General features: G+C 55.5%; 1 protein-coding gene and 1 long non-coding RNA gene across 3 annotated transcripts in view; one reads left to right on the forward strand and one right to left on the reverse strand.

Moving 5' to 3' along the window:
* LSP1 (lymphocyte specific protein 1) overlaps positions 1-20,139 on the forward strand; it is a 39,850-nt gene that overhangs the window by 1,414 nt on the left and 18,297 nt on the right. The window contains exons 1-3 of one of the 2 annotated variants that reach the window (XM_072038520.1): positions 7,837-8,156; positions 17,430-17,582; positions 19,822-19,911. In XM_072038520.1, coding sequence (XP_071894621.1) covers positions 8,098-8,156; positions 17,430-17,582; positions 19,822-19,911 — 302 coding nt within the window. In that variant the 5' untranslated portion in view covers positions 7,837-8,097. Of the gene's footprint in view, positions 1-7,836; positions 8,157-17,429; positions 17,583-19,821; positions 19,912-20,139 lie in introns of those variants that run through there. The other variant, XM_005019743.6, reaches the window with a different exon arrangement.
* LOC140002615 (uncharacterized) lies at positions 242-6,576 on the reverse strand. Its single transcript, XR_011809614.1, has 3 exons — positions 6,142-6,576; positions 5,814-5,970; positions 242-3,640 (listed from the first exon to the last, which is right to left on the reverse strand). It is a non-coding gene; the product is annotated as an uncharacterized lncRNA (long non-coding RNA).

The raw sequence follows: 20,139 nt of genomic DNA on the forward strand, positions 1-20,139 counted from the left end.
GTGGCTGCCTGCAGGAACAAAGGGGAAAGCTTTGCTGCTGGGGGGTGCTGAGGTGTAATTCCAAGGCAGTGCTCATTTGCCTTGCAGGGGAAGGAGCCTTTTTGGGGTGGCTGAGCCCTTTTTGGGGTGGCTGAGCCCCTTCACCTCTTGCTGCAGTGGGTGGAGGTATATTGGCTTAGCCAGGGCCATGCAGCAGGAGTCTGTTGTGGGGCAGGGCAGGGCAGGGCTAGGTGTTTCCTTTCTCTGTTTTCTCCTGGAGCTTCAGATAAATAAGATACGAAGGCACCCGTTTTATAGCATTAAAACTCTTTTTGAAACTTACTGATAAATTGTGTGCATGGATGCTAATTAAAGCCGGTGCAGCCCTTTCTTTCAGATGAATTTTAATGAAGTATTAAATGGATGGAAAAAAAGAGAACAAAAGTAATTTTTTTTTTGTTTGTTAAAAAAAAAAAAAAAAGGAGAATCACTTTCCCTCCTGATTTGTGTAATGGTTTCATGTGCAGCTCTGAACTCCTCCTTTTGCTTGCACTATTTACATGTTTGCCAAGCTCTCACCATTTCCACCCCCCAAATGGAGGAAGGAAGTGTGTGTTTGCTGCCTGGGGCTGCCTCTCTTCTGCCTGTGGTTAGCTCAGCTCTCTGCTCTCCTCACCTCAGGCAGAAGTTCTTCTCAAGGCCATCAGTGTGTGGATGGAGGGGTGGATGGATGGATGGATGGAGTCAGGGCAGTGCTCTGAAGGCAGTGTGAGGAGTGCTGGGGATGCGAGCAGTGGGTTGGAGCTGCCAGGGAAGCCAATCCCGAGGCTTTCTGGCGGCAATGTACGCATACCTTGGAGATATGGGAGAGGGAAAAAAGAAGTTGGGTTTGCTTGATGAGCTTTGAAATCTGCCCAGCATATATAGAGGAGGAATTCATGGTAGGGAAGGCTTACACTTGTATAACTGTTGAGGCAATCCCAGCCTGGACGCAGCTTACCCCTTGTCCCTGTGTGACCAGAAGCATGCTGGCAGAACCTTGCTCGTGCTGGTGTACCACCACCAAAAACCAGCTGGAGTTGCACTTTTCCATGAGCTGCCCTCACTCTCAGGGTGTCTCGGGGCTGTGAGCCCAACACGAAGCCTGCCCTGCAGGACACGGCCACCTCAGTGTGGCTCACGAAGCAGGCCCAGCTGCAGAGCGAGGGGCTCAGAGCCGAGAAGCCAGCTTCTCCCCAGTCCCCTGCCACCTCCCCTGTGGGGCTGCCCTCCCGGGAGCTGCAGGAAGCCCTCAGCAGCCCTTGTATGGTCAGCACCACGGGAAGGGCTCCACCGCGCCAGCAGGCCCCGGGCTTTGCTCAGCCACGTCTGTCCCCAGCTGTCTCGAATTCTCCAGATCCTTTGAGGAGTCTCGAGGGTCCCTGCGAAGATGAGTCTTGTTGCTAAGTATACCCGTGGCTGGAAGGAGGCTGGCCGGGAAAGCTGATATGGGGAGAGCCCTCGGCACATGGGATTCCTTGGGGGAGGGATGGCTGAGCCCCGCACGGGGTGACCGCTCCGAGTTTGCCCCAGCTGGGAGCAGCGGAGCGAAGAGGAGTAGGGGAACACACAGGGGAGAGCCAGCAGACCCCAGCTGGAAGACCTAAGGAAGCTGGGCAATACTGCAGCATTTCCATATTAGATGTAGGTGCTCTGGCAGGGGCATTAGGGATGAAGAGCTGTCTCTAAATATAGGGACGTATCAGGTGCCTTCACTGCCCCTTTCTCCTTGCAGGAAACCCTGGCTTGTCTTGCCTATTTTGCAATGTAAAGCTGGGGGTTTGGGGGTGTGGGTGTTAATAGGGGATAGCCCAGGAGCTTTTATTTGATTTTTTTTTTTTTTTAACCATTGAAGGATGTGCTAGCCAGAGGGTTAGCTGAGCATGGGCTGCCAAAAAAAAAAAAAAAGTGTGTATTTTAAAACAGTTTAGAAACACTTGGGGTGAAATCTGGCTCTGAAGCCTGTGGGATTCCCTTCTCTGTGGGTTCTGGAGACAGCTTGCTGTGGGGCTGAGTGTCCTCGCACCAGTCCAGGAGGTTTTGCCAACCCCCCCCCACTGCTGGCTGCTGCTGGAGCCCATGCCTTATCCATAGGATTTGCCCTCTGTTGGGTGCCAGCTACAGGTAGTTTCTTATCGGACCCGTGTGACACCTGCCAGGCCTTGAGCAGGTGTTTTACACAGCCCGAGGCATCTCCGATGGTGCTGCACGTCTGTTCAGGCACCTGAATTGCCAAGTTCCCAAATCACCTAGTGAGCACGGACCACTGCTGAGATCTGGGCTGAGGCTGAGCAGGTATCCCTGCCCTCGGGCTGCCTGGGTGCTCTGAGGAGGCTCAGCTACCAAGGGGTTAACCGGCCCTGCTTGGCGCCCGTGTGTGCTTTCCTTGCCATGGATCCCTCCTAACACACACCAGATGTGTGAGGCAGCTGCCGGAGTGCCTTAATCCCAGGTTTCGGCACTCGGGGCTGCCTTTCTCACGGGCAGGTCCGCAGCAGGGTCTCTGGGGGCTCGCAGGGCAGCTGGCAGCACCCATCCTCATCCTCTGTCGAGCTGGGCATCTTCTGCTGTCGGCTGCCTGCAGTCACCTGCGGGGTGTGCTGCTGGTGTGATATTGGGTCGTACGGGATGAGCAGTGGTGTCTGGAGACAGAGCGATGTGGATTTGCCCTGCCACAGAGGAGCTTCACACCAGCCCGGTGTCTGAGAGCTGTCCAGGGACTCCGTGGGCAGAGAAACACATGGGCTGAATTTATTAACGAACCCAAAGGGAACCCCATTCAGGGGCTGGTGACCCGCTGGCACCGGGGGGCTGAATGCTTGCAGCCACCTGGGAGCACCTGGTCTGAGATGTGCAAGGTTTGGTTCACTTGGAGCTGGATTTATTTGGATTTCTCTTGTTATTGCACGGAAATACAGGCCTGATGTTTTGGGTAGCGTGCATCAGCACCACCACACTGTCTGCGGTGAAGCTGTGCCAGTTTGCATCAGCTGGAAGTCTTCGGTTCTTTCCCTTACAAGCTCATTTTGCAAACGAACCCCTTGCTAGGGATTTTTTCTGCATTACCAAGCAGCCCCTCTCCCAGCCCTAGGTATCTGTTGCTTGCTGCTGCTAAATAGACACTATGTGCAATTTGTTTTATCAAGCTCCTGCCAGACGGGCTGGAAAATATGATCACTCCTTCGGTGCATGCGCATGCATGTGCTTTTTTCTGCTGCAAAAGCAGTTTCCTTTCCAGGGAAAGGTTGCTCTGGAGCCATTAACATTGACAAACCCTGAGCTATTGACACATCCCAAGCAACCACAACTGCCATCCATTTGTGAAGGGCAAAGTTCCCCCCCCAATAAAATCAGAAGCGATAATTGAACCGGCTGCTGGAATGGTTTCAAAGCAGGCGCCTCCTCGCAGTTGCCCCTTACCTTCTGTAAGGAAGCTGACAGCAGCGGGTCCGAGCTCAGCTGTGCCCGAGGAAAGGCTCGTGTGTTATCCACTGTGTGCTCCCCTGCCCTGAGGGGCTTCTCCTTCCCCGGGCTGGCATTTCTCGCTCCTCTTTTCCTCTCTGGTTGACACGGTCCTGCATACAGCTTCAACTTGTGCTTGCCCCGATCCATCTTCCTGGAGCTAATGGCAGAAAGGCCCCTTTCAGCTCTGTATGAGGTCTAGCTCTGCAGAATTAATTAATTTTTGGATGCACCCCAGCACTTTTCCCTGCCCCTCCATGGTGGCTCCCATCTTTTTGCCTGGCTCCATCAGGGGAGGCGTGGATGGATGCTGGCTTTCTGCGAGCTGGGATTAGCTGTCTTCCCATGAGGCTTGGAAGTGGGAATTGCCAGATGATGCCTGGGGCTTCCTTCCTATCCCTTAGCCCACCCTAGCCCTAGCAGGAGAACCAGCCTGGCAGCGTGAGGCAGGGGTTAGTGGCTGCTAGAAGTGCCTGTGTTGCACAGGGCAGTGCCACACCACGGGAAAATTGTGTGGCCACCTCTGTTCTTCATGGTGCTGCCCTGGCTCATGCTTGCACCCCCTCTGCTTCATGCCCTCCTCCTCCCTTTTTAAACCCATCTTTCATTTTCCTTTTGCTCCCTTCTCCCTTGGTCCTCTCATTTCTTTTCCTCATTCGTATCCCTTATGGAGCACCACACCACCTCTCACCATGCTTACAGGCTCCCATCTCCCCTCTCACTGGGAGATGAAGCAAATCCGTGGGGGTTTAGGCTTATGATCTGTCCATAAAATGCTCCAAGGGGACAGAACAGGATGGGTCCCTCTTCTGTCCTGCATGGGGGTGAGAGGGCAGCAGTGGGATGAGGAATGAGGGCTGCTCCTTCCAGCCCCAGCTCTCTCTCCTTTTTGTTTCTGCCTCTCTGGATGTCATAGGAAGAAAGTCATCGTTGTTCCCGAGCCAAGCGCCTCAGACTTCTGACATGGTGTTTGTTGACTCTTTGGACTCGGCCCACAATCATACGTGCTCCTCCTTGGGAGCCAGGCCCCCTGCAGCCCCAACATCTCTCGCCTGCGGTGCTGCCCCGCGTGGCTGCGGGGTGAGCCCAGGGCCAGGCGCTCTCCTGCAGAGCCCTTCCTGAGCGCCTCCCACCTCCTCTGCCCCACTGCCCCTGGGGGTATGTGGGCTGGCAGAAAGCCCCTTGCTCGGGAAGCCCCTGCCTGCTGCATCCCCTCCCTGTCTGCCCCTGGGGTCACGTCTTGTCTGGGGAGCATCCTTGTGCCGCTGCCAGGGGCAGCTGCAGGTGCAGGCAGGGCAGGTTGATCCAACCTCCAAGAGCTTGCTCTGCCTTCTGGTGGCACCTTCGGCATGGCTGTACATCCCCTGCTTCACCCTGGGGTGTTTTCTAGTGCTCGCCAGACCTGGCAGGTCCTCAGCACTCCCACCCTGCTCTTCCCTCCCCAGAAATCACAGCACCCCAGCTAACCGTGCCGATGGGACACGCGGCCCTCTTGACAGCACGCTTCTGGAGCTTGCAACTGGCTGCTCCTGCTGAGAAGGAGATAATGTGCTGCTCTTGGCTGCTAGACGCCCAATTTCCTTGGGATTATCTCTGCCTGCCTGTTCTGGCCTCTGCACTTGGCTGCCCGAAAATGAGTGCTGATGGAGTGTGCCGAGTGGGAACTAGGGATGGAGGGGACGCAGGCAAACCCTCTCCACCAGGCTGTTGTGCTGCTTGTGCCAGCTGGGGCCCCCTTCTTGCTGAACTGGGGCTCCTGGGAGGCTGGGCAGGTGCTGGTTTCGAAGTGGGGTTTGCCCATGGTGAAGAGGTCCGGGAGGTGTCAGGATGGGCAGAGAGGGTTGGGTGGCAAGGGGAAGACTGTGGGGTTTCTGGCCCTAAAGCCACCCTTGCTGGGGCAGGGCTTAGCCCACGCTGGAGCAACAGAAGCTGTTCCTACAAGGGGGTCTGCTCTGGGTGGGTTCCCCCCTCTGACATGGGGGCACGGCTGCTGGAAACCACACTGGCCCTACAAAGGGCCAATCCTCAGCACGACCGCCTGTTGGAGCCCATGCTGGTGCTCAGCCGGGCTGGTACCGCTTTGCATCGCCGCGTGTTTGGGGAAAACTGCTTCGGATGCATTTCTTTGTTAGCAATGGAGTCTTTTTTCCTAGTTTTTCCTCCCCCCCCCCCCCTCACTAGACCATGTGTTAGGCTCCGACTGATTTTGCAACCAGCCCTACATAGCAGAGCGGTTGTGTAATTAACGGGAACTGGTGCGGCCCTATCTCCCGGGGACTCCCGCCTCCTCCCCGCAGCAGCCCAGCCCGCCTCGCTCCCTCCTGGCCTCTCACCTCTCTGCTGCCCCTGCTGCAGGAGCAGCCCTGGGAAGCTCCCCAGTGGCCGGCAGCAGCTGTCCGGGTGCTCAGGGCATCCCTGCTCCCGTACTGGGGTGAGGTTTTGCTGCGGGGATTTGTGGTGGTTCTCCTAAGCATGCGCCACACACCCCCACTGAAAAATAATAAAAAAGGAGATGAATTAATTCTTTGTTTCTCTTCCTGTGTCCGCTGTGCTCCTGCCCGCTTCCTGGTGGGACCAGGAGGTTTGCTGCTGCGAAAGGAGGTGTGCAGCTGCGGGGCCGGGGCTGTTCTTGGCGGCGTGGTGGGATGCAGGCTGCTGCACCTGGGCTGGGCTGGAGGAGAGGGGACAGAAGTGCCTCTGTTCTGCAGGATGGTGCTGTGGGACCGCTCTTCCTCCAGCTGTGGTGTGGGGAGCTCTTCCTCTTGGTGTTTCCCAGCAGACGGGTCCTGTCCCAAAAAGCAGAGCCCTGTAGGTGCGTGCACCATTCGGAGCATGGGGGCAGTGGTGGTGAAGTCCAGAGGAACGTCCTCTGGCTTGATCCTAATTACCCTGTAAGTACTCGCAGGGCTGGGATGTGCTCCTTTTGAGCAACAGAGGCCTTTTGTGGTGAATCTCTTGCATCGTCTCCCCAGCCCCGAGCTCGGAAATAGCAAACAGCGTGACAGCATCGGAGGGGCTGCAGAGCGAGGCCAGGATCAGTGTCTGTGCTCGCTGGGTTTGTGATCGCTTAGGGGAAGTTTGGTAAATACCTGAAAAAAACAAAACTGTTTCGAAATGAAGCCAAGGAGAGGCACATCCTTCTGATCTGGGCTCAATGCACTTCCTTTTTATTGAGATTTCTGGGTGTATTTCGTGGGCAGCTTCCCCATTTCACGAAGCACTTCTGAAGAAGTGATTGAAATGTGTAAGTAAGGTGAGAGGGGGCTGAGGGCAGAAGGAAGGTGAGAGCAGGGGGGTCCCCCCTGTGGGACACGATGAGGAGGAGGTGGGCAGGCTGTGCCATGTGCACTACTGCCTGCCGGGCTATAGAAGGGCTGGGACTTGGTAGGTGCGAGTCCAGGCACCCGCTGCTCTGGGATAGAAGAAACTTCCCCTCAAAGTCACACGTGGACCTGGGGATACAGGTGAGGGAGGAAAGGCTGATTTTGTTATTTTTTTCCAACACTGCTCCGATGATGAGGCAACGTAAAGGCGAGAGCAGTCACCTGTACCTGACAGCATGGCAGGCGGTGTTGGCAGGCGACATCGCTCCCAGTCATTCACCGGCCACTCACGTGCTTTTTATCCTTCTGAAGCGCTGATGCTTCGTGAAGGCAAGCCAGATCATTTTTTGCTCTCTCTGGCTGATGCTTGGGGAAACTGATGCACGGCAGAGTCGGTCACTTGAGCAGGCAAAGAGGAGAGGTGAGTGCAGAAGCAGGGTGCGTGCCCCCTGCTGCCCGATGGCAGCCCCCAAAATCCAGCTGCTGGCCTCATCTCCTGAGAAGAGCTTCCCCTGGAGCAGTTCCCCAGTGCTGAAGCCCCTCTGGCATTAACCTGGCTCTGGGTTTGTCTTTAGGCACACGGGGACAGCGGGGAGGTGAGACTTCTCCTGATGTGAACGGAGCAGGGCTGCCCGAGTGCAAGCTGCAACCCGAGGGCACAAACCCAGGCTGGCTTTGTTCCCAACTGTAATAGGGAGAGCAGTGCTGGAGGTAAGGGGGGAGTAAAAAAAGGGAAAAGGAAAAGGAAAAAAAGGAAAAGGAAAAAAAAGGAAAAGGAAAAAAAAAAAAAGAAAAGGAAAAAGAAAAACAGAAAAGGAAAAAAAGGAAAAGAAAAAAATGAAAAGGAAAAAAGGAAAAAAGGAGAAGGGTAAAAAAAGGGAAAAAAAAGGAAATGAAACGGGAAAAAAAATAAGAAAAAAGGGAAAAAAAGAAAAAAGAAAAAGAAAAAGGGGTGAATGGGGAGGGAGAAGAGCTGGAGAAGAGGAACGAGGGAGGGATAGAAGTGAGAGGGAAGCAGCCCGGGGGGGGAGCGCTGGGCTTTGTGCTGCGCTCGCAGGCAGCATCCAGCCTCGCATCCAGCGCTGCTCTCGGCAAGCTTTCTCCCTGACATTTCCAGCAGGCAGAGGAGGAGGAGGTGGAGGTGGAGGAGACAAGAGGGGGTGGGCCGGGGGGGCTCGCAGAAACAAAAGGAAACCAGCTGCAGAACTTCCTGAAGACGGGGCCGGGGGGAGAAGCGAGGGCGTGCGGCGCCGGGCGGGAGCTGCGGGAAGGGGAGCCGCCAGCCTTGGCCACCATGACCAGCGCGATCCTGAGGAGGAACTCCAGCAAGCAGGGCCTGCAGAACCTCATCAGGTGAGCGCCCACCTGCCGGGGGGCCGGGGGGGCCCGGAGGGGCCGCCTGTGCCGGGAGCCGTCCCCGCGCCCCCTGCGATCAGCGGGGTCCGGTCCCCACCGGTCCCCAGCCCCGACCGCTCGCGGTGCGCTGCAGGGAAGGCAGATGGATCCCCCCCTTCCCCAGCAATATGAGAAAAGCAGATCTGAACTTACTGATGGCTTTTCCAGGAGCACACAACTGGAATAACTCAGCGCGGCCGGGCTGTGACACTCACCTGAGCCGGCTGCCTTTTTTTTTTTTTCCTTTTTTTTTTTTTTTTTCCTTTTTTTTTCCCCGAAATGTGCATTGTGCCGTGCCTGCTGTGATGTGCATGCTTAATTCTGCGAGGGGCCGGGTCCTCCCGGGGCTGCGAGCTGGCGCTGTGCCCTTGATTCAATCAATCGCGATAGTGCTTGGAACCTCTCTTCCTTACCGGGGCAGGGAGGAGGATGGCAGGGTTGGTTTTTTTTTTTTTCCTTTTCTCAGCCCAGGCTGAACCGAGGAGCATGGCCACATTGTCTGCTGGTGCTGGGATTCCCTGCCATGCGCTCACTCTGGTTTTGAGCCGGGGCTGGAAATACCCCCCCGGGACCAGCAGCAGCTGGTGCTGGGGCAGCTCGCACGGTCCCTTGCGTCCCTCCCTGCCAGGAGAGACGAGCTGCTCCCCTCTTTATAATTAACCGAGCCCCTGAGCGAGGGGAGGGTGGAATTAGGGAGCGCCGGGCTCACACCCCACGTGCTGGGCACCTCCGGGCTCCCTCGTGCTGCTGGCAGTGAAAGATGGGGCTGGTGGGACAGATGTTCCCAGGCGGTTTGGGATTTCCCTGGTAACGCAGGCTGCGAACCTCACCCTCCGAGTGAATTCCTTGCTGTGTGGGGGAGGTTGGGACCAAAAGTCACCCCGTCCCTGCCACCTCCTGGTCTGGGCACAGGGGTGGTGACAGGGAGCTGCTGTCCTCTGGGGTGGGAAAGGGGCATGAGGGGGGAGGCATGCATGCTTTGTACACGCACAAGGGGCATCTGAAGTTGGCACAGCCCAACCAGAGGTGTTTTCTTCTCTGTAACCATGTCTCCGAGTTCCTCCTGCTTCAAGTAGGGACTTTTTTTGTGTCCCGGAGACGTGCAGGGGCTTTTACCAGAGGAAATTTGGGATGGCTTTTGTCCTGAGCGGGGTTTCTCTGCTTCATCTGGCTGACGTTGACTCTGGGGCTGTGAATTCCAGCCCTGTTTATAGAGGAGGAGGAAGGAGCTAGGGCGTGAAGATGTGCGAGGGATTTAGCCCGCTGTTTACGCCCAAATAACTCCACTAACACTTGCAGAAATCAACAGGAGAACAGGCAGGCTCTGCTCCACTCACAGCCTGTCTTGCAGCTGTATTTTCTCCCTCTTAAGCCTGCCAGGGAGGTGCAAACCCTTGAGCAGGCTCCTTCAGTCTGTGATTGCCTCGAGGCTCCTGGCTTCAAGACACATCCCCGTGAAGACTGTGCTCCTGCTCTGCTTTCATCTGTCCCAAGGTGACCGCAGGCTGCATGGTTATGCTTCATAGGTCTGAAGCTCTTCTGACGTGCAGGAGTGTGTAGCTGACCTGGAGACGAGTCAAATAGGCTGGTTGGAGTCTGATGTGTGCGCATCGGGGATTTCCCTGAGTGCCAGATGTGCCCTTCGCTCCTCCACGCCAAGCATCGTGCTCCCTTCGGAGCCTGGTGCGAGGCTCTCAGCATCTTTGCTGGGGTGACCTGTTGGCTCGCATGGTGCTCACCGAAATTTGGGAGGATCTACCTTTTGTGTTGCTCACAGGGAGCCGTGGGTCTGTCGGGGCTAACCAGGGACTTGCCTTCCTTTGGGGCTTGCTTTAGGGGTGGGTCAGTGTGCTGGAGAGCCAAGCGGGACGAAGTGCTGTGACAGCACCCTGGGAGCATCCTTCACCTCTCGGCAGGCTGGAAAAAAAAAAAAAAGAGCCCATCCTGTGCCTTGCTTCCTCCCAGGCACAGGGCACGGGTGACTTTGCAGGGGGTGCTCGGCAGGGATGGGCCATGCAGCGCTATCTGCCTCCCTCCTTCCCCTGCACATACCCCCTCGGGCATAATCTCTCTGTTGGGACCTCCCTGGGGAAATATTTGTCCCTTTGTAGCAAGGTAATGGCACCAACCCCTCACGCTTGCCAGAGACTTTGTATTTTTGAAGTCTTCTACAAACACAAGCCTCCCTATCTCGTTATCGCGGTCTGTTCTCCCCTTATCCTCCTAATGAATTCCTATAAATAAGATAGGGATCCAGCGCCTGTCATGTCGATCCATTCAGTTCATTATCAGTTCCTGCCGGAATTTCTCTCCCTCTATTTATCGAGTCTCAAGTGTTTCACAAAAGAAGATGGCTGTTTAATTAACCCACAAATCAGCCTCTTTGTAAATCCGCAGCAGCGGCCACGCCACTCCCCGAAACTGGGTGATGGGGGCTCCGTGTGTGCAGCGCGCTGGATGCAGTCATGATCCCATAGCCACACTGGGTCGGGGGCAGCTTTAAAATACCCTCAGCTCCTTGAATTTCCATGTATGCCGTGAGTGTAATGCTTGGTGCAATGGGAATCCGGGCGTTTGCTTTCCCTTCTGTCCGTGCGTGACGTCTCCTGGAGGTGGCCAGGATGTGTCTCAGCAGGGAAGATGCTGCTCTGGTGTCTATTTCTGCTTGACCTCCAGAGCAGGGAGCTGCCTGGGGCCAAGCTGGGAATGAGGAGCTCGAAGGGCTTGGGAAAGGGCGAGGGCTGGATGGCGCTTTGAAGGCGAAGGAGATTTTTTTGAGGGGTGGATGCCAGGCCACGGTTCATTGCAAGGGCAGTGGTGGTATCATGGGGGCTATTGCAGCTTCTCTGGGCTCATGTTCACCTCCATGTTCCCTGGGTAGGTGCAGGGAGCAGATTCTTCTCCTCCATGGCATCCTCCTGCATACCATGGGGATGCTTTCACAGCTTTTCCTGGCCCTGGGGCTTGCTTTGCCAGGAGCACCACATCTGCCATGCAGTGTAATGTTCCTTTTCTGGAAGGAAAGAGGAGCTCGGCAGCCCAGCCGATGCTTTTTGCTTCTTTTTAGACCAATTGTGCCTCACTTGTCTCTGGCTCCTACTCACCTGAAAGCAAGTGGATGTTTAGGGCCTGACCTTGGGGTGATGGAAATTTTGGGGAGCTGCAGGGGGTGATGATGGGGTGAAGCCCCACCATGCATATCTGCAGGTGGTTCGGCCAGCAAGGGCTGCGGGTGGGATGCTGGGGTGCTGTGTGACAACAGGCTTCCCACTTCCTGAGGCTTTTTTTTCCCCTTTCTCCCACCTTTGGTGACTTGGCTAAGAACAAGAGTTGCAATCAGTGTTTTGGGGCAAAACCTGTTGTTTTTTCTCGAAGGCACAGCAGAGGCTGAGGGCTTGTTGGGGGCCCTGGTTCCCGTTGCAGCTCAACTCATCAGCACTGGCCATAAATGAATTGAGCCTCAGCTCTCCCAGGGAAATGCACAGCGCGTTCCCACGGCCTCCCTGCTGCCTCCTGTCACTGCTCCGGCAGGAAACTCCCTCCTGCTGCTCTGGGCGGTGGGGCTTCGGGGGAATCACATCGCCCTGAGGACCCTACAACAAATGCCTTGTGGCCGAGCCGGTGGGTCCTCGAGGCTCAGCCCTGCTGTAAGCAGCAGCACGCCTGATACGAATCTTGCTCGAAATCCCAGCTTCAAGCAGGGGCAAAGCATTGTTCTCCTCCATCCTTTGCAGCATGAGTGCATCGAGGAGGTAGCCAAGGCAGCGAGGCTGGGGAGGCTTGCTTTCCTCATCGAGAGACAAAAAAAAATAATACTCAGGCTTAGTAAGCCAATCCGACCCTCCCTGACAAGCCTGCTTTCTCCTCTGGCGTGCCTCTCCCTTCCAAAAACAGAGCCCAGACTTCCTCCTCTTTAGGCAGACGCCGATTTCTCGAACCTTGCAGCTGAGATAGAGGGAGCGTGAGAAAAGGCCACGGTTCGGGGTCGTACACGGCACCGATTTCTCACACCTCCTGAGCGCTGCAGCCTGCGCAGGGTGCTGGGAGGGCTCCAGCCCCAGCCCTTTCTCTCCCCCCTCCGCCTCCAAATTCCAGACCGGTGATGTTAATGCATTACCGCACCAGCATATCTGTGTGCTAAGGACCCACGGTCCTGGGGGTGCAATCCATCATCTTGTAAAGGAGTTGTTGGGAGTCTGTCTGCTGTGGTTAAAAATGATTAAAAAATACATAAAAATGGGTTATTAAAGGTGCTGGCCTCAGGCTTGCTCCATCAGGCTGGGAGCGCTGCTGGTGGGATGCTTCCCAGCCTTTGGCATAGGTAGGGGAGGGACCTGCTGCTTCTCCGTGGCGTGGGTTTGTGTCCAGGTTTGGGGTGTTGGTGATGAGATGTTGTAATTCCAACAGCAGCATCTATTTCTGCTCCTGTCTTCTGTTTGGTTCATCTTTGTGCAGGCTTTTCCCCTCCCAGGGACCTCGCACACAGGGGCTGCTCCCTGCTGCACCTTCTGGGTGGCGCCACGAATACCTGGCACGTGTGGCTGTGTAGCTGCATATTTTGTACTTTGGGCAGAAACGGGATATGCTGCTGAGAGGAAAGATCCGGATTCACTTAAAAAAATAAAAATAAAAAAAAAATGAAAAAGAAGAGTTGCTTTAATTTTTAAGGGGAAGCTAGGTCTGTGCCACGCCGCCTAGGGTTTTCTTCCATTTCTGCTCGATGAAAGCGCCGGCTGTATCTCACTCGGCTCAGATGCCTTGGCGTGTCCTTATCAGCCCCTGCGTGACGCCTTTCCGCACCCCAGCTCCCGCGGGTCAGCGGGGACGGGAGCCGAGCTGCCTGCCGTGATTTACAGGAGAGGGAAGTGCTGAGGCTGCGGGGCTGCGGATGGGGCGGGGAGCTTTGGTATGAGAAAAAGGCTTAGGGTGAAGCATCTATATGCATTTTTTGCCTCCCTTCTCCCCTTGCTACACCCCTTTTCTTGCTCAAACCCTGCAGCCTGCGCTCTGGCCAGAGCGATGCGGCTGAGGAATTACATGAATGTTTGGGAGGGAGAGGCTCGTGCGGCGTCGCGGGCTGCCTTCGGATGACACGGCGATCCTTCAGAGCTGGAATCGCCATATCCCCCGGGACGGGGCTGAAATAAACTCCGGGCTGTGACATCATAGCTTCTGGTTTTATTTCTTTCCCAGTCCCCTCGTATCGTGCCAATATCCACACCCCCTTCCTTACCCAGGTGGATAGATGATTATCCCCTTTTTGCTATCAAGCCACGTTACCTCTAAGCTCCAGAAACACATCCATCAAGAAACTGAACTGCTGTTTGCCATCTGATTCAGGGATTTCCACATCACAGACTTTTGGCCAGCCTGAAAGTGAGCCTTGTGTCACAGAGGTCACTTGTGCTTGTTGGTGATCAGCAGCAGCCCCTTGGAGGGGAGGTCAGGATGCTGCTTGGACCTCTGCTGAGCTCCCAGCATCTTCATGGTGACCTTGGACGAGCCCTTAGGTTTGGGGACAGATTTCTGAGGGTGTCGCGGTACGTAGATAAACCTGGGTCCTAGGTCTTTGGGAAGGGCAGAGATGCTGAACTCTGTGGTGCTCCTCTGTAGCCTCTTGAGGGTGTCCTCTTCCATTTCAGGTGACAAGGGTGAGCTGTACACTTTGGGATCCCTGCAGTCACACCTGGACGCTTTACAAACCACAGATAAATGTGGTATGAAATAAAGCCCAGCAGCTCTACCTGGCAGCAGGATGAACCTGGGGACAGTCCTAGACAATATTCAGTTTTATAAGGCTGGGCAGCTTCTGTAGGTGTTTGTCGGATGGTAGTGAAGTAGTTTTGCTTTGAGCATGCCATCCTCTCTCCATGATGGGCCACAGGGCACCGAGGTTGTGGGTGGCCCGTGACAAGACAACAGGGGCTGACATGGATGATGTGGGAAGGGGAAGGTCCCTTGCATAGGTTTCTGCATCTTCCTCTCCCTTTCCTTGAAATTCATGTGATGTGATGGCTGCTGGGGGTCGCAGGGCACCTTCTCCCCTTAATGCAGCCCTGGTTCTCACGCGGAACGTTTCCAGAGGTGAAAGCACAGCAGCTTTTGCAGGTGGTGGTGGCGTTACCCTTGGCAGCAGTAGGGCTCGCACTGGCTTGCCCTTTGAGAAATGCCAGGTGTTGGACACAACTCCTCCTAAATCGGGTTCCCAAAGCCTCTTTCTCCATGAACCCTGGGTATGCGGGGGCAGCCGGCGCGACAGGGGCACCCACCAAAGTCAACACTGGTCCAGCCTGGGACCCGACGAGCTCAGGAGACAGGAATGTCGAGTGTGCTGGTGGAGGGTTGCTGGGTTCTGGCACAGGTCCGCAAAGCCTAAAGCCTCCGGGAGGCATTTTGCTTTCCTTTCTGGAATTAGCTTTAGTGCTGAAGGTTGGTTTGGGGCCAGCAAAACTTCCTCTGAGCTGTGAGCCTTGCAAAAGACTCCTCGAGTCTGCAGCGTTTCCCTTAAGCACAGCTCGGCTGGTGCCAGAAATTTCCCTCGCCTGTGCATTATCAGCTCCTCGAGTGCCCATGAGGAATGGCCCAGAGGAAACGTGACCTTCCTAGAGATGCTGGCTTGTCTGGAGCAGGCATTAGTGGCCACGTGGAGCATGGATGCCTGTATCTCTGTTCTGCAGGAGGTGTTTGGTAGGGCGAATGGAAACAAAACTCCTCCCTGGGCTGGGGGTCCTGCGGGAGGTGAGGTCAAGAGCTGGAACTGAACCGGGCTGCCGGCCCCAGGCAGAGGAGTCTGAGCATCCCAGAGGTTTGGCCAGCTCTGGCTGCGTGGCCAAATCCAGACCTGGGTGCTTTGAGCTCAGCCCTAGGTCTGCAGGCTTTCCTCCCCTCCCCAGTAAGAGAAATCCCCCTCTGTTTAGGCAGTTGGCTTGGGGTGGAGCACACCGTGAATTCCCCGAGGGAGCCCAGCGCTGTCGGTTTCCTTATCCCATGTCAGGTGAAATGACAAGGGCAGCTCGTGGTCCCACCAGCAGCTATGAGCCTGGTTCTTCCCATAGCGCCCCAGTTTTGGGGAAATGCCGTCTGGAGCAGTGCTAAGCACCACCAGCCTGCCCAGGCCTCCTGAAGCTCCGGATGATGGCTTCTGGAAATGGCAAAGATGGTTGTGCAACAAGGAGAAAAAAAAACAGGAGACCGTGCCTCCTTGTGAAGAAAACCGAACCGTTTTGAGATGAGATCTTTCCACCTCCTTGCCTTGAGAGGAAATTTTACAGCTGACCCCCTCTGCACAGAGGGGGCTGATGAAGGCTTGGGCTTGTCCAAGCCGAGATGGCACGGTCAGTTTGCAGCTCAGCAAACTGCTGTAGCTGACCCGAATGTGAGCGCTGCACCAAGGTTTTGTTTGTGAACTTGTTTGCTTGTTTTTCATTGAAAACAAATATTTGTGCTGCTAGGTCAGTTGGAAAGGAGTAATCACTTTCCCTCTCCTTTTTGGCTTGAGCACTGGGCCCCAAAGCATCACTTTCTAAACCTTGCTCTAGTGCCAGCCTGTTTGAGCACAAAAGAGAGCTCTGAATCTGCTGATAAAGTGGTTTTAGGTGTTTGCTGGCATTTCTGAACCCAGGGCAAGCAGGGGCTCGGTGGGGACTTGTTCGTGCCCAAAGTGTATGAAAAGCACCCAGCATCCTCGTGTCCGAGCCGCGTGCCCTGTGGCCACGGGCACTCGGATGCCAGCTTGCTCTTTGGTGATGGGAGCCAGGACATTCCCCCACCCTGCAGAAAACTGCATCTCCCTGAAACAGTCGCCCCGGCGTTGTCCTTGGCCCGTTCAGAAGATGCAGCGACAGAATAGCGAGCCGGTGAGGTCATGGGGAGAGAATTAGTCACATCCAAGTGGGAAGCGCAGAGGGCCGCAGACCAACGCTGGAGTGGGAAGCTGGTGTGATGCAGATGGGACCCCCCCAGGTCACCACAATCCCCTACAACAGCTTTCTGGGGAGCTGGAATTGCATGAAAATCTGGTTTGCTCGGGGAGAAATGTGGGCGTTGCTTCTCGTAAGCGGGGAGATCCAGGCGAGAGGGGGTTAAGGGCCGTTCGGAATCGGAGACTCTCTGGAGCTGTCACACAGGGGAGGGAGATCGTGGCAGAGTTTAATGAATGACTTCATTTAGATATTAAAAAAAAAAAAAAAGGAAAAAAGCGTGCACACAAAAAAATAAAACAACAACACGGTGGCTTCCTGCCAGGCCCACAGACAAGGGTTTCTATGGGAACAGGGGGGGAAAAACAATAAATATGAGTGGGGGACGAGGAGGGGTGGAGGGGACCTCGCTGCCTCTCGGGTGGCTTCGGGCTCTTTGTTCCCATCGAGGGCAAGGGGCAATGTGGGGGGGAGAGGAAAGTGTGGCCAAAGGCACCTGATGGCATTTAGGAGAAGACCCCGCCCAAGATGAGTGAGGCGAGGGCAAGTTTTCTGCTCTCGAGGGGCAGCCAGAGCATCCTCACTGTGCTTCCCCCATCATGCAACCCTGCTAGGGCTGGGGGAGCTGGGCTCAGCTGGAAAATGCCCTACACTCACTCAAACCGGGCCTTTTTTTTTTTTTTAAAAAAAAAGAAGTTTCCTTTCCATTAGATTTTTGCCCCAGTCCGAACTGACATCACATCTTGTGTCCTACCAAATGGGTTTGTCCTACAGGGAGAGCAGCCCCCAGGTGTGCCCACGCCAGGCAGGAGGCTGCAGATCTCCGTCCTTGCTGCCATATGCACGCCCTGCACAGGAGCATCTTGGCGAGCAGGCTTGCAGACACAGGGAAATAGCCCTCCCAGTCTGCTGCGGACCTGGGCGAGTGGGATGGGGTGAGCAGCATCATCAGCAGGTGCCCTGGCACAGAGCTGCCCCTCTCAGGCAGCGTTTTGCAGTGCCCCACACCAAGGCTGCTGCCCATAGGGACGATGCTGTCTCTTCCTGTGCATCCCATAACCTTGCGCACCAGTCTGTCCCAGGCACCAGTCCTTTCCTACAAAGAGTCTGGCGTGCTCCTGGAATTGCTCTCCTTGGAAAAGGAGCACAAAGGCTGCAGTGGGATGGACACCGTCACAGCCGTGCCGGGAGCACTCACCCAGCGGAGCACCCGGCCCGCAGGGAGGGGTGTCCGAGCAGCTCGGGGGGTTATCACCAGTATGTTCAAGCCCTCGCAGTGGCACTGAGATGGGTTTCCCTCTGTTTTGGCAAGGCTGACGGCACAGTGGAGCGTGGAAGACGAGGAGGAAGCAGCCAGAGAGCGGCGGCGGCGGGAGCGGGAGAAGCAGCTGAGGTCCCAGGCAGAGGAAGGCTTCAATGGCACCGGCTCCTGCTCGGAGAGTGCAGGCTCAGCGCAGGAAAACCAGTAAGAAATACCCCCGTACATACATCCCGGCAGCAAAACCTTCCAGCCACGGATCAGGCATCTGTTGTTTGAGGCGGTTTGTGGGGTGGAGGGGCTCCTGAGCAGGTCTGGGGGGATTTAGCCCAGGTTAAACAAGGATTGTTTAGCTCATGGGCTGAGGGCGAGGGCCTCCCCTGGCCGGGCTCCCTGCTCTTCCATTGAGGATGCTGCACCGGCAGTGGGAGAGCATCTGCAAGAGGGCAGGGTTTGTGATCACGGAGCACCCGCCAGAGAGAATCAACAGCTTCATTTTACCAGGAAACCAGCAAAAAGGCACTTTTTTCCCATGAAAAGATTTGTTGTTTCCTTTTTTTCCTCAGGTAGTTTGCGAATTATTCAGGACTTTTGTTGTTGTTGTTGTTATTGTAAAGAAGCTTCAAAATCTTTTTATGGCAATGCACCCAGTGATGTTCTGCAGAGAAAACCACTGTGATCTGCCCTAAAAGCAAGCATCATATCTGGAAAGTAATAATTCAATCTCCCCCCCTTCTTGCCCTTTTCACACAGGGGCTGGAAAACAGTTTGTGGAGGTCTTTGAAGCAGCTGATAAGATGCTCTGATGTACTGGGGGGTGCTGCGAGCAGCCCCAGACACAAAGCACTGGCAGTGCCTGAATTTGAGTGCCCGGGTGCCTGCCTTAGCCGCATGTGTACCTTTGGTGTCAGTGGGAATGGTGCTGCTGCTTCTCTGGCCATCCCCTGGTTCCTTCTGCAGCTGCTGACAGCCACCTGGGCTCGCTCAGGCAGCCGGGGTCAGCCTGCTGGCAATCTGCGCTCTCTCCCATGTAAACACCGTCCCCTCCTTCCCCTGGAGCTTCCCGCACCGGCACTCACCCTATCTGCATTGCTGCTCTCTTCCCTTCCCCCATTAAAAAATAAAATAAAAGGAAATAACCAGCAAACTGCTGGGGCTGAGCAGCAGTTTTGGGTGCCCCTCCCGGGTGAGCCTGGTGAGGGTACATGATTTTTTTTTGGAGACCTTCAAGCCACTGATGTTATGGAGAAGGCTGAGCATCTCCTGACACCTCTTAAGAGCCCAGAAGGGCAAAGGAAAATTGAAAAGGCTCATTCGTGTTTAGTTTGTGTTTTGAATCTGTGAATTTTAGATTAATCCGTGGGCTCCACACCCTATTTGCCATTCCTAGGGGATGTGACCACCCTGTGTCCCATGAAGCCACCTCCTCCAGCTGATGCTTGCTATGTGGGCACCCACCCTGCAGCCCCACCTGGCTGGCAGTTCTTGTTGTGAATGCAAGGAAAGAAATAGGAAAACCCCATCAATGCCCACGACCCCAGAGGGCTGCTGCTCCATCTGTCTGTCTGTCCATGGGCCAGGGCAGTGTGCTAGCAGAGGGCTGTCATCACAGCCTGGGAACTCGCTCCCTGGGCCAGAGGGCAGCGGGCTGCAGGATGGACGTGTTTCCTCCTCTCTCCTTTCCTATTTAGGAAGGATGGGGGCGGTTTTCCCCTCCAGCACACAGAGCCATTCCCTCTGAGCAAAGCGGCTTTTGGTGCAGTTGGACTTCAGCCTGGCCCATTGGGGGCTGCTGAACATGCTGATGGCTTGAACTGCAGCCAGCAGAGAAGGGCTGGGGAGGATGTGAGATGGAGCGAGGCTGGGCTGTGGTCCCCTGCCCATCCCCGAAACATCAGCATGAGGAATTCCCGTGTAGATATTTGGGTGTGCAGCAAGGCAGGGCCCCAGCTTCAAAGCCACGCCTGCAGCATTCATCCTCACCCTTTATTTCCAGTTTTTTTTTTTTTCCATATGCCACTTTCAGATGGGGCAGGACCAGCACTGGTATTTCACAGATGGGGAGCCAGCATCTCGGAAGCACATTTGACTGCTTCAAAGCTCTATAGAAACGTGAGGATCAGCCCAGGACTTGAGCCTGTGCCCAAACACAGTTTTCCTGCCCTCCTAATGCCATGCTCTGCTCGGGCTGGCTCCTGCTGGTTCCTTTTGCTGGGGGCTACATGCAGGTGCAGGGCAAGCGGGAGCCACACCTGAAACACCTCTGGTCCAAATGAGCTCCGGTGCAGAAGAAAACCATGGGATTTTTTCATTTTACTGTGCCTTTTACTTCTGCTCACCTGTCCCAGAAACTGGGCAGGCAGCAGGGTGCTTCTGCTGGACACGCTGAGCTGGCCGGGTCTTTTGTGTCACTTTCGTCCTAATTTTCCTCCTTGCTATGTTTCAGCTATGACTTTAAGCCCTCCGGGCCCTCAGAGCTGGAGGAGGACGAGGGGTTCAGTGACTGGTCCCAGAAGCTCGAGCAGCGCAAACAGAGGTGAGTAGGGCAGAGCTGGAGCCACCAGCGTCCCCAGGACGAGGTGACCAAGGCCAGGTCCTGCCCTGCATGCCACGACGGGAGGCTGGAGCATTGGTGGGATGGGGACGGACGCTCTCTGCCTGCAATTTGGGCTACCTGGGAGGAAGGGACACGGGGCTGCCCGAGGCTTTGGGGATGTTTGGCTTCAGCTTTGCGCTCCGAGCAATGGCAGCCGGCCAGGACGCC

The sequence above is a fragment of the Anas platyrhynchos genome, chromosome 5 (genome assembly GCF_047663525.1).
Source record: "Anas platyrhynchos isolate ZD024472 breed Pekin duck chromosome 5, IASCAAS_PekinDuck_T2T, whole genome shotgun sequence".
In the NCBI taxonomy this organism is placed as follows: Eukaryota; Metazoa; Chordata; class Aves; order Anseriformes; family Anatidae; genus Anas; species Anas platyrhynchos.